The sequence below is a fragment of the Miniopterus natalensis genome, chromosome 8 (assembly GCF_054644295.1).
Source record: "Miniopterus natalensis isolate mMinNat1 chromosome 8, mMinNat1.hap1, whole genome shotgun sequence".
NCBI lineage: Eukaryota > Metazoa > Chordata > Mammalia > Chiroptera > Miniopteridae > Miniopterus > Miniopterus natalensis.
In genome coordinates, this window is record NC_142088.1 from 4,578,768 (window position 1) to 4,592,633 (window position 13,866).

At 48.4% G+C, this 13,866-nt stretch overlaps 1 protein-coding gene across 1 annotated transcript in view; it reads right to left on the reverse strand.

The window, feature by feature from the left end:
* Positions 1 to 13,866, reverse strand: part of ARMC9 (armadillo repeat containing 9) — a 68,800-nt gene that overhangs the window by 17,639 nt on the left and 37,295 nt on the right. Inside the window, exons 15-19 of the mRNA XM_087819518.1 lie at positions 13,250 to 13,389; positions 11,931 to 12,007; positions 9,145 to 9,219; positions 6,262 to 6,352; positions 2,930 to 2,985 (exon numbers count right to left, since the gene is read on the reverse strand). Of these exons, the coding sequence (XP_087675644.1) occupies positions 2,930 to 2,985; positions 6,262 to 6,352; positions 9,145 to 9,219; positions 11,931 to 12,007; positions 13,250 to 13,389 (439 nt within the window). The remainder of the gene's footprint in view (positions 1 to 2,929; positions 2,986 to 6,261; positions 6,353 to 9,144; positions 9,220 to 11,930; positions 12,008 to 13,249; positions 13,390 to 13,866) is intronic.

Consider the following 13,866-nt stretch of genomic DNA (forward strand, 5'->3'; position numbering starts at 1 on the left):
TTTATTCTGGCACATAAATGTATGTATATCAGTCATAGTTAAGTAAGTGTTAATAATGGAACAAGTCACTCCATTTTCAGAAATTAGAAAACATTAGATTTTGCACCTGGGGGTCCTTTTAAGAGTGTCCAGTGGAGCAGGATCTGTGGTCGGGGTTGTAAGTGTGCAGATTTCTTTTTTTAAAAATATGTTTTTATTGATTTTTAGAGAGAAGGGAGAGAGAGAAATAGAAACCTCAATGAGATCAATCTTCCTGCAATGGGGATCGAGCCCAACACCCAGGCATGTGCCCTGACTAGGAATTGAACTGGCAACCTCTTAGTGCACAGGTTGACGCTCAACTTGCACTGAGCCACACCGGCTGGGCGAGTGCGAATTTCAGCTCAGTGTGAGGTGATGTGAGCACGTGCCCTCAGCCGCTGGACCCTCTCCAACAGAGCCACTGTATCTTCGGAGGCAAGAAGCAACCAACTGAAAACAGCAGCTCCGCTATCTGTGATTCGGGTCTAACTATTAAATTAAAAAAAGTTTTACATTGCTGAGCAAGATGACGTATGACTCTACGCTCTGAGAATGCTGTCTCTTCAAAGTCGTCACCTTCGGAGGTGACAGCCACATTCCAACAACAGTGCCACTTGCTCAAGTGATTCTTGGAAATTTTCCTTTAAGCATCTCTCACTTTTTTTTTTTCCTTTCTAATTTTAAAAGGCTATTTAAAAAGTAACACCTGCCCTTGGAGAAAGCTGAGTAAAATAGAGACAGGCCACCCTAGCTAATACTCCTCGGGGAACCATGAGGGAGGGAGAGTCCTGAGATCATGACAAAGAGTTGAGTTATGGCCCCAAACACCAGATCTTTCCCTTACAATTTCCCATCCAAACCACTCATAGGAACCTTCTGAAAACTCTAGTTATCACAAGTATTTTCAAACACTACCCTCTTAAAATAAAAATCTATAGAGTTTCGAAAAGCCCAGAAAATTAAAAGATCTCTATATTTCTTCATTTATGGCAGACTATAATTGCTTCCATAGGGAAATTTCCAAAAGTTGAATTTCCATCATTAACTAGAACAGTTGAACCAAATGAATTTCCCCTTGCAATACAAAAAGGAGTTGATAGCAACAAAACCAAACCAAACAACCCAAAGCAGTAACACAGAAAAGGGAAAAATAGGTCTTGAGAAGAACTTTTGGACACAATGACAAAAAGTTTTTGAAAATTAAATAAGATATTAACTCAAAATACAATTTAAAACAGTATTGAAGGGCCAGGCACAGAATGGTGTCTGATCGAGTCTAATCATAGTCCTGAGGGGAACGGCTGAGTCAGGGAGCTGGTTTCTCTCCACAGCTGGGCAAGGGATGGCCCACGGGCCACGAGGCCTGTTTTTGGAAGCCAGCAAGCTCAGAATAATTTTCACATTTTTAAATATTTGGGGGAAAAATGTAGTGACACATAAAAATCCTATGAAATTCAAATGTTACTGTCCATAAATAAAATTTTATGGGACCACAGCCACAGTCATCCATTTATTCATTGTCCATAGCTCCTTGAGTGGTTCAAACAGAGACCCTGTGGCCTGCAAAGGCCAAAATATTTACTATCTTCCTCTTTACAGAAGAAGTGTGCTGATCCCTGTTCAAAACTAGAATTTACTGCCATTAAATCTCTGGTGGCCTGAGGCTGGTCCCCTCCCCTCTCTGGTTCGCCTTTGAGGAGGAAGGGCCGGTGCAGGCCTGGATCCCAGCTGAGGTCCAGAACTGCGCTTGTCCCACTAGGCTGCGCGAGCGAGAACACCTACTGGTGCCACCTACGGCCCATGAAGAAAATGGCAGGTGGACCGTCACTGGCAGGTCTCAGCACAGCTGTCCTCTCGGGTGGAGGGCTCTTAAATGAATTATCTGCCCAACTGATGACATCAATGAACAGAAACTTGGCTTCTACACACCTTTTAAACTGAAAGACCAAAACTCCAAATAAAAAGGCATCTCCCAGCATTCACTCCCCACAAAACAGAAACAATGCAAATCATTTACTGCCATGGAGAACTGAGAGGACACCGCGTACGTTTCTTCTGGGTCTGGAGGGAAACCAGTGAGAAGGCTTGACATCTGCAAATCCCACTTCAGCCCGAGCCACCTTTCCCACGCCACTTTCCGAGACTCGCCCACATTCCTTCTGAGCCTTCACTCTCTTAACAGCTCAGGAAACCGTATCAAAAGAATGCAAAATAACAGAGTAAACCAGATAATTCTGCCAGCTCTGAACCACGCCCTGCACTGGCGCTCCGCTCCTCAGCACTACGGATCCTCACTGTGAGCCTCGTGCCTGATGTCCCCTCTGCAGAAGATAGGTAGAGGCTCAGGCCCCTTCAAAGCAAAGAAGTCCTGTCATCTTTTGACCTCCGACAAATCCCAAGTGCCACGGAATGTGGCATCCCCTTGTCAGCTGCAGGATGCCTACCTCCCCGAAGCCCCCCAGCAGCCCCCCACCCTGACTCTCCTGCTGGTGGAGTCTGGCTGACGGCCACACCCGGGCTGGTCCGGGCTGCACCCTGAGCAGAACACAGCAGAAGCAATGCTCTGAGACCACTGAGCCCAGCTAAGGACCAGACGCTTTCACTTGTTCCCTCGTGGAGCCCAGTGGCCAACTGAAAGGAAGTCTAGGCTGGACCACGGAGTGACCAGAGGCCACACGGAGAGAGGCCACAGAGGGTGCGAGCCCAGCTTGGACACGGAGAGCAGAGCCACGTGACATCCCCCGAATGACACCAGCAGAAACCCCCCAGCTGAACTCCAGCCTACAGAACCGGGAGCAAAGCAGCTGGGAGAAAAATCTCCATTTTGGGACTAACTTTTACGGCAGGGAAGGGACTCAGAATAGCCTGACATGAGCTCCCTATGTGGCATCAGAAGGGTTGAACTCACTTCATCATCTTCATCTTCATCATCGTCGGATTCGAGACCAGCAGCCGGGGGCTCTTCTAGAAAAGAACAATCAGTGAGTGGCTTCCGCACAGCTGGAGGCCTTGGTCGACAAAATCCTCGGCCTCTACGGAGATGCAAAACACCCTAATGAGAATTAGGTGACATCAAAGCAATCATGTTCTTGGTACCATTTCTGCCATAGTTTGATAGCGTCCTAAGCAATTTTAAATACATCTCTCCATTTTTATCAGAGCACATTAGCAGTAGCGTGAGAAAAATTAAAAGCCAACATACAATTTCAGAGGCATGTGGGGGGAGTAAGCTAGTCTCACTGCTGGGCATCATGCTACATAAAGATTTTGTTGGCTCTTATCCCCATTTTATAGCAAACGGAGACAGAGAGCATAAGGGACCTGTTTATGGTCACACTCCCCGTAAGTGACAGAATTGAGATTCAAATCAACTATTTGTAAATCCCATGATTTTTCCAGAGAGGTAGTGGTCACGGCAGGTAGGGTCCTGAAGGCTCCTGAGGTTCACTGCTAGGTCTTTTTTTTTCTTTTTTTCCAATATGTCTTTATTGATTTCAGAGAGAAGGGAGAGGGAGAGAGAAACATCAATGATGAGAGAGTCATTGATCAGCTGCCTCCTGCACGGTCCCGACTGGGGATCGAGCCTGCAGCCTGGACACGTGCCCTGACCAGGAATTGAACCTTGGTCCCATGGGTCATAGGTCGATGCTCAACCGCTGAGCCACGCCAGCCGGGCTCACTGCTAGGTCTTAAAAGAGCTTACAAAGGAGGAATAAATTAGTAGCACAATGGAGTCACAGAAGGAATGAGCCTGCTTCTTCATCTGTAAAATGGGTATGAAACCACCTACTTCCTAGGGTGTTGGGGATCTCACAGCACACCTGACTTAAACCACCTGGCCCAGGGCTGGGCACCCGGCAGGCATTACACAGAAGTTGCTCTCTCCATGAAACCTTCCCGATTCCTCACCGAGCAGCAACCAGTCTCCCCTAGACATACTCGGCATTTTATCTACAACTCTGATAACGATCACCGCTTATGGATGATCGATGTTTACTGATGATGGCTCCTCACTTGTTTGGGTGTTTCGTCACCTCCTGCACAGTACTCCAGACACAGGTGGTGGCAGGGCCATTTCACGGACTTTTAACTAGTAAATTCCTACTAATTCCTACTCTGCTGTTAGTTTGCCCCTGAGGATGAAGCGGGACTGGGTGGGCTCTCCAGCTCGCCCTCCTAGCTCCATCGCAGTGCTGGTCTGTTGGTTTGGATGTGAGGCTGAGGACACTTGCTAAGGTATTTGTGCACTTATGTCTGGTCCTCCAGCCAAATGTCCCACAACTTTCTAATTTTGTTTCCAAGTAGCAGACTCCTGGGCCATCATCTCTGGGTACAGAATAACTTGGGTGCTTGAGACAAAAGGGAAATATTCTAGATAGTATTTACTGAAACTGGAACTTACCGAGTTAGGCAGGTATTTCCAAGCCCTTCCTGAACACACAGGTTACACATCCCAGCTCTGCCCAGATAACCACTTGCCAAAGCACATCCCCGACAGAAACGTAAACTGAAACCCTCCCTCCCCACATTCTTTGGCTGTTGGTCCAAGGGCCAGTTTTGTGGAAGGAAAAGAGATATTTTTTAGCCTGAGAGCTACAGCGAGGGGCCCACCCTGATCTTGGCTGCCTGGGAGGTGGGAGACTGACCAGGAAATGGACGTGGTGAATGTCGATAAACTGAAACAGTTGGCCCTGAAGGAGGGTCCCAACCCCCACGTGACCCCACAGCTACAGAGGAACTCTGGCTCTGGAGGGAGGTCTCAGCAGAGCTGGTGACCCTGGAGAAGACAGGGAATGACTTTCCCAGCATTTCACCACCTTCCCAAGCTGAGGCCTGTCTACCCAGAGAAGGTTGGGAAGCAACCTCAGCCAGGACTGAGGGCAAGGTTTTCTTTCTGTTTGTTTTTTTAATATGTCCACCCAGCAGAACAGGGCGTCAAAGCCAGAATCTGAGTTGTCGCAGAAAATCAAGTCCTAGACCTTGCCTGCCTGGATTTAAGATGAATTATACTTGCTTTCTAAACACCAAAGGAAGGATGTTCAGGTAGAAATGGGCCCTCGGCCTGAAGGGAACTGAGCTCTCGAACCCTGGATGCTGTCCGGCTGCCTCCTGTCCATCAGGAGCCCTGTAAGGTTCTCCTATGTCTCCCCTGACCCGTTTCCAAGGCAGGGATTCGCCACCTTGGCTGCACACTGGAATCACCTGGAAGCTTTAAACACCATTCACACCTGGGCCCCCACAGAGGTTCCGATTTAATTGGGGTGGGGTCGCCCTGTGCACCATGAGCTGGAGGAGCTACCTGCGGACTTCTTCCAGGGAAGGGAGCCTGGCATCTCCCTTTGCTTGGCCTTGGTCAAATTGCTGACTTGAGATCAGAGTTGAGATCAAGAGATTCATTTTTACCTTGTTTGTGTGCTGAACAGATTTGTGCACTTGGACCTTCAGTGATGTGGACTGTTGGGTGCCGAGAAAGGACAGATAGACGGACACAAGTGACACGTTGGCCCCTGGATGCTGGCAGTGCCAGGTGCCCTTAGTTCGTGTACAAGTCAGGATGAAGGTGTGAAGAGTACACAGAAGGAGCTAAAAGTTTCTCCACCATCCCAGTCGCATCTAAGGCTTCCTTCACTGGCCTTTTCTGCTCATTATGGGATGCGGGTTGTCATGGTAATGGAGGAAGCCAAATAGAAAGACCACCTCCTCCCACGCGGTCAGTGGCAACAGACTTTTCCTGGAGTGAATGAATGCAGGGTCACATTTTCTGCACTGGTGTGACAGACTGGCATCTGTCTTCACTGCCTCTCTCGGACTTGGGGAAGCCTCTCTTTGGAGATGGGGGAAGAATTAGGAGGGGGAGACCCACATAAAGAGAACCTACAGTTAGAGAAGTGTTTCTGTGATTGCTTTTGAATTCTTTTTGTTGACTATAAGCCTGAAGTGTGATGAGCGATCATTGATTTGGTGACAATGTGGCCTTGACTACCTGGCTGAGCTTCTGTTTCTGGGCTCACCTGGGCTCCTGAATAAACTCCGAGGTACGACAAGCCCCCTATGAGCACCCTCGCATCTTCAGGGCATGTGTGACCCCTATAAGTGCCCTAGCATCTTCCAGGCACATGTGACCCCTCTGAGCGCCCTCTCATCTTCCAGGCACATGTGACCCCTATGGGTGTCCTCGCATCTTCTGGGCAAGCGTGAAAGATTCAAAGGATAGACCACAGGTTCTTGCACCAAACGGACCTGAATTCAGCTGCTTGATGATGAACTCGATCTGGCGGGTCATTTCAGCGTTTCCCTCTTTCATGAAGCAGCGGAGGATGTCTTCCATTCCCTAAGGCGAGGGAGAGGAACCATGAGCATTTCCATTTTGTGGAGGCGGGGAAACTTTTCAATGGGGTGGTTTCAGCTAACCCCCCCCCCCACTTTCTTATATATGCACAGTGAGAAGTACTAACTCTGCTCAGTACTAACAATTCTTTTTGCTCTTTTTTTTAAAACCACCATGATAGCATTTGGTACTAATAATTTTTATGTATTCTTTGTCGTTTTCCGAAAGCACACAGATGCTTTACGCAGTTGCAAAAACAGAGTTCTTATAACGTCATATTCTGCTTTTATCTCTCATTACACGATGAAACTTCCCACACTGCCTCATGCTACTTTTCCTAATTACTATCTTCAATAGCTATTAATACTTGGAACAAAAGGACCATGATCTCATTAGCGATGCCTCTGTACCAGACGTTCACACTGCTTCCAGGTTATAACAACACTGTTATAATGTGTTGAAATGAGCACCTTCGTGGTGGAGCACCGTCTCTGCATGAACGAGCAGAGGAAAAGAAATGGCTCAAACATGGCTTCAGTGGTTCCTCACAGACGGCCAACCTGCCTTCCGGGACTATGGGCATACGGCGCCACCTGCACGGCGGAGGGCACTGGCTCTGCCCCCTCCCCCGCACGGCCACGGCTGATGGAAGCTGGAGAGATTATAATGCTTTTCCCCTCATTGTCTGGTTGTATTATTCTTGTTATATGCAAAAAGAATGTGATTTCTTTATCAATCGAGAAACTTCCTCAGGGATAAGAGTGAATGTGGGAAACCTCAGGTTCCGAGTTCGGCCACAGCCTCCCTTAGAGGCCTCTCTCATAAACAGTGAAATAGACAACTGCTTAGGGCCTGTGTCCAGAAGCTTCCTCGGCTCAGGCTAAAGGGTTCCTGCAGAGCTTGACTTTAACATCTGTTAAAATGCCAGAGGGAGACCTGTGCTGCTTACACCTTTACCTAAGTGGCCCAACTTTTCTTCTTAAAGCCCGTAATTCAGTAAATCAGAGGGTGCCTAGAAACATACGTCAGAAACTATAAAAGGAAACCTGAACAGATTCAACTCTAACTAAAGCCTTGGCCGCCCAGCTGAAGTCCTGACTAAAACCTAATGAGCCCGGCTGGCATGGCTCAGAGATTGAGCATGGACCTAGGATCCAGGAGATCATGGTTCGATTCCCGGTCAGGGCACACGCCCGGGTTGTGGGCTCGATCCCATTGGGGGCATGCAGGAGGCAGCTAGTCAATGACTCATCATTGATATTTCTCTCTCTCCTCCTTTCCCTTCCTCTCTCTGAAATCAATAAAGATATATTAAAAAACAAACAAACAAAATCTAACGAGAGCCAGCACCATCTAACCTGCTCTTGAACTTCCGTCCCACAGAAACTGAGGGGATAAAGTTTTTAAGCCAGGAAGCTTTAGGGTATTTGTTACACAAGCACTTAACTCTTACAAGTAGCAACACTTTCATTTCCAAACATGTGGGGGTTCCCTACAGACCTTGTTCATTCAACCTTTTTCCTGCCCAATTACCACTCTCTCCTCTCCTGCTTGGACTCAACTGCAGCCGAATGAGACCCTGGACGTGGTCACAGTCTGAGGCTCTTTCCCTCTCCTCCTCTGTCTCTCCCCGGACAGGATGACCTCTAGGGGCCACCCTCTCGAATGCCCTAGAGCCGTGTCTCTCCCCCACTTGGTCCCTGCCCCTTTACCGCCAGCCCTTCCGCCCCCACCTGTTGCCCTGGGCTGCCTTTCCTGCTCTTTATTCCGTGTCACCCCATCCCTTCTTTCTCTGCAGCCCACACATTTTGTTCCTTGTGCTCTGTTTGGCTGACAATTTCTCTGCCACCTCAATGACCAGAATGCAGAATTTAATCAAGTTTATTTCCCCCTGTTCTGTATTGAGAAAGCAGATTTTTAAATTTAAAAACAGTAGGCAATTAAGTCCCACTGTTGAATGACCACACAGACTGGTTCTTAAATAAATTTTTGTCTCTGGAGTAACCGATGCAATTTAGATGAACAACCAGAAGACTAAACAATTCTAAGGAAGAAAACCAAATGGAAGGCCATGTCTTGTTGGTCTCAAATGGAATTTATCCTGTGGAAACAGATTTAATCCTTTCATCGTCGCATTTAATCCGCACACTGTTAGCCTGGTTTCACTTGTAAGGAAAACGGACAAAACTCCAGGGGTTTGGGGATCAGGTCTAGATACATCTGTCACCTCCAGACATGACATGAACTACCTGCGGCTTGTTTCCTACTCCAGCACAGCGCTGGCGTGGACACATTAAAGACTGAATTCACTACTTAGCACACAAGCCCCGTCTGGACGAATGGCACCTGCACCAGCCTTTCTGTTCCATTTGGTTGCTATCAGAACGTCTGCTGGTTCCAGGAGTGTTTGTACCAATCCTCCCGCTGCCACAACTCCTCCAGGAGTCCCGGAGGTGAATCTGAGTGACAGATTTCCCCATTTCCCCACTAAGCTTCTGCTACTGCGAAATCCATAAGCATTTCCCAAACCCCAAATCTAAATGTCATTTAAATTAAATGTTGACAGCTTTCCAAAAATAAACTTGCTGGAAACTTTCTAACACTGTGGATCTTAATCACTGAAGGAGCCAGGGATCTCCTGAGAGTCTGATAAAAGCTACGACTCATCAGGAAACTGAAAATTCCGGGTGTTCATAAGCTGAGGGCCCTCCAAGGGGCTGGTCTAGTAAGTCCCTGCCCTCACAGCTTGACCAGCGGTGCTGACAAGCGGACACGTGTCTCAGCACGTTTCTTACCATTGCTCTCGCTTCCTCACGAATGGATGGGACAGAGAGGATGCTGTACAGCGCTCCATTCACGTACGGCTGTATCTTTAAGGGGAGAAAAAACAGTCATTTGCAAGTTCTCACATACTAGACAACACAATCATCAAACAGCACACCTGAGAGCCTCCGGCTGAGAGGACAGTGAGTGTCTCCATTTGCATGTCCCAGCGACAGCCGAAAGAGGTCAGAACCAGTCTTCATTCCCTCGCAAACCTGCTCCTGCTGCTTCACTGCACAATTACTGCCACCTGGTCACTCAGGCTAGCAACCCCTAGTCATCCCTGATTCTGCTCTTTACTCTCCCTTGTGGAGTTTCCACACTGTCTTTGATGGGAACCCCTTCTCCATCTGCCTGCTACTGTCCTTGTTCAGACATGTCCCTGACCTAGGCTACCTCAATCTCCAGATGGGTCTCTACCTTTGACATGCACCTTTAATCCAACCATTACATCAGTGCCCAAATCCCTGCTCTCCCTACCGCAGACACCTGCCAGGTCGACCTGGGAAGTCTTACCTCCTTAGTGCAGCACATGGGACCCTTCTGGCTTTGGCCTCTACCACCTCCCTCCCTGCCACCATGAAGTGCACACTGCAGAGTCCACACTGCACAGGGGATGCCCCACACCACGCTGCGACAGGCCTTGGCCCTGGTCCTAACAGCTCACTTTGCTGGAGCGCACTCCTCACGTGTCTCTCTGAAAAGCTGACTCATCCTTTAAAACAGGCTCAGACCCGTCAGAGGGAGCCCTTCCTGAGCCCCCGACGGAGGCTCCTATTCTGCCCCTCACACGCCTCCACCACTGGAATGGACTTGGTATCGTCTGAGACTTGTACTTATGTTTCCCCTGTTTTGCTCACAGAGGTAACCCCAACATCAGGCCCCACAGGATGAGGGGCATGCAGGTGCCTCACAAAAGAGAGCACCTTCCGAGAAGACTGCGCCCACACTTTCCACAGCAGGGGATGGGGTCACTTCCCACCACTGGTCTTCAAATTTTTAAGAGAATGTTTATTACAGCTGTGGACAGTGAAAGAAGGGTCTGGGATAGAAGAAGCAACAGGAGAGAGCCTGGGGGTCCTGCTTTGGCTCTTTAGAAATGTATGGGAAAGAAAGTGAGCCACGGAGGGGCTGCTGTCAGCTCACTGGAGAGTCAGAGAAAAGGGGCCTTGGAGACAGGTTCATGGGGTGAGCCCAGGATGAGCTGCTGCTGACCATTGCTCCCCTAATTGTAAGTCTCATGGAGACCCTTAGAGTTTAGGAGAAAGAAAATTCACTCGAAAAGGAGATTTAGTGGGCGTACCCCAAGGATGGCATGCCTCACTTTTAATTTTTACCAACCTACTGGGTAAAAAATGCATCTTAGAGTTATCTATATTTTTGTTTCCCTGACTACTAGCAAAATTAAACATCTTTTCATGTTTACAGATCAAGATTTACTACTCCATTTATATTCTTTATGCTTTTTTCCTGTTGGCTTTTCTGTTTGAATTTTGCTCATCAATTTATAGGAGTCCTTCAGATATTAGGGATATAAAATTTTTGTCACATTTTTTCTCAGGATATCACTTGTCTTTGACTTTGGTTATGCCACTTTTTTCCATACAAAAGAATCAATGTACATCTGGTCAATTATGTGCATCTTCTCTTCACGGCTTCTGGGTGTTGTCCTCCAAGAACACAACTATGTTGTAGAGAACACATGAGTGTAGCATTTATTTGGGTAGCGAAATATTTCTAGGCTCTAAAATGTGTATAGGTAGGTTTTCCAGCTCATTTTCAAAGCAAATGCATTGCCAACAGTTCATGACATGATTTGAATCCTCTGTGATTCAGTTTTCAGAGCTGACATCTGGTTCCCACACTTGAAACCGACCTCTACTATTACAGACAGAATATATTTCCCACCAGCTTCAACTGCCTGAGCTGAAGAAACGGAGAGCGGAGTTCATTCAGGTCTAGGAGCAGTTAGAAGCTCACCGGTTCTGAAACATAAAGGGCAGGGCACACACTGCAACCACTACCCGGCCTCTCAGCTGACGGGGCTCCTGGGGCACAACGTGAAGAAATGAACAGAACGGGAGCTGACTGTCTGAACCAGGGACAGACATGTGGCAACCACGTGCTTCACTCTGACCCAGTGGACGTAAGACTGACATAAGGGTGGGCCAGCTGTCACAGTGTCTGTGCACCCAGGGAGGCTCTGGCACAGGCCCTTGTGGGGCAAGTGTGGGAATGTCCACTGCCAACCAGTGTGGAGCAGAGTTGGAGGCAACCAAAGTGGACAGTCCTGGGAACGGCGGGTAAGTGGGGGCTGCAAGCAAGGGCCATTCTGCAGGAGTGAGCTGGCCGTCACAGAGAGCTTACAGAGCAACACAGAAAGGTCCCAAACACGCAGGGGAAAAAGTAAGACAAGTAATGAGAGCTGGGCTGCAACACTATTTATACAAACTAAATACACACACAATCCTAATACGCTGTCAGACTACCTACACGTCCACAGACGCATGTTAAACACGACAGAGGAGTGTCCACGTGGGGGAATGAAGCCCGGAAGGATGACAAGGAGAAAAGGCAGGCTCAGGAGGGGGCCAGCAGGCAGGGCTGGTGGCATGCAGGAAGGGGTCCTGCTCCCGAGCGTAGGATTCAGAAATTAGGAGAGCTCTGAAGCAGCTCATACACACACTCGCAGGAGGAGGAGTGCGGTGACTGTCCTGGGCAGTCCCCGAGCCCGGGGCCAGCAGCGCAGACTGAGTACCTCGTGGTTTTCGTGGCCCAGCAGATCCGAAAGAACTTTCAGCACGAGGCCCGCTACCGAGGCGCACATGTTCTTCCCTGAACAAAACAAAACAAGAGCCACATGTCAACTCAGAAGCACAGTTCCAGGTCAGCAGACCTGAGTACAGATCTTGGCTCCTCTGCTTATGAGCTGTGCAGCCATGGGTGAGTCACTTAACTAATCTGGGCCCGTTTTTTCCCCTGGGATCCCTCAGGATTATGAACATCTACCCCAGCAGGTGATGGGGACTGAAGTGACAGGACAGGCCGGCACACTCCTGTGCTCGGTAAATGGGGTCATTTTCCTCCAGGCAGAGCACAAGCCTCTCATTCCAGCGAGAGTCCACATGTCACAGAGCAGCTTCCTGCCTCACGAGAGCACAAACCTTCACAATCAAAATCATATAGGTGTTTTAGTGACTCCATGTGTCACCACAACACTCACTGCAAATAAACTGACGATAATAATAGAAGCCGACTGTGACCCTAATAAATACTTTAAAGCTAGGACTCTGTGCACAGCTAGTTTTAAAACAGAAGCTGGAAACAGTCATTGACTCGTAAGGTCAACCACACCAGAACTTCAGGCCACAAAGCATCTGAGGGAGCAGCAGCCTCTAACGGCCTGGAGCCACTTATCCCGCAACCTGCCAACACGGGGCGCTCAGGCTGAGCTCAGCACAGCTGGACTGGGCACCTCGACCAAAGCTTCTTTCATCCCGGGGATCAGGGCACTTAGAAGCGACGGAGACTGGAAAAAGCTAAATCACTACGTCTATTGATCAAGTATGGGAATGACCTGTGATGCCCACGTCACCTCGGGGTGAAGTGGGTGAGCGAGGGCAGCAGCATGGTTGCCTCTCCCTGCCTGCCACCGACTTAAACCTGTACAGTCTTGGGAACATATTCTCCTTCAGACAAAAGTGATCCTAATTCTTAACTTCCTACCTTTGAATAACGCAATGAAGAAAAACATGAACTAATTAATTTCCTCTTAATGCAGGTGCTACATACATATATAATACATACATGCAGTTATATATACATCTGTGTGTGTGTGTATATATATGTTTGTGAATTTATATGTAGCTATCACACATTCTTTCCAAGGCCAGAGTGGTATTTTGGCCTCAGGGGTTCACAGCTTTATACCCAGCTGGAACTGCTTTACACTCTTCCTGCATCCAGTTTTCTACGAGGGAGACCAGGCTCATGGGTCATTAGATTCCAGGGTCAGGCCTCTTCCCCTCCCCAACACGGAGCCAGGGCTGCAGGGCTGGGGCCGGGGGAATGCAAGACCTGCGCTCCGGAGGCAGAGGTTCATGAGCAGGGCCACCGAGTACTCCAGCGTGTAGTCAGAAAGGCAGTCAGGCTCCTTCAGGAGGTCGATCAGCCAGAAGATGAGGCCATCCTGAATCATGGCTGTCTGCAGCGGGCGCCTAGAAGGAGACAGGCCACAGGTCAGGCCAGCTGGCGAGAAACTCCATACAGCAGCGCAGGGCAGCAGGGAGGCAGGAGCGCAGGGCAGAAGGCTGAGTGACCGAGACGCTGATGCTATGGAACAGCTCACTGTCAGAACCACTCAACTGAAACAACAGACTCTTTACCTTCTGCAAGTATTATTAAGAGTTTAAAGAATGACAAGACAGTGAGGAGGCCTCCTGCTTTGAAAGTTTCCTTTCTGATATTTAAGATATTTATTGATAGCTTTTGGACTACTTAACCCAGGAAGCAGAGCCATGGAAATAATTCACTGACAAACAGATTTTTACTGAATGCTAGTCTGCTATAATCAAGTGCAGGCACTTTGCGCCCATGCTCTTTACTGTGTAAAAATAAAGAAAAGCATAAAAGGGAAGCAAAAACCAGCTCAATGCCATTTTGACTCAGATCTCTACAGAGTACGGATGATTTAA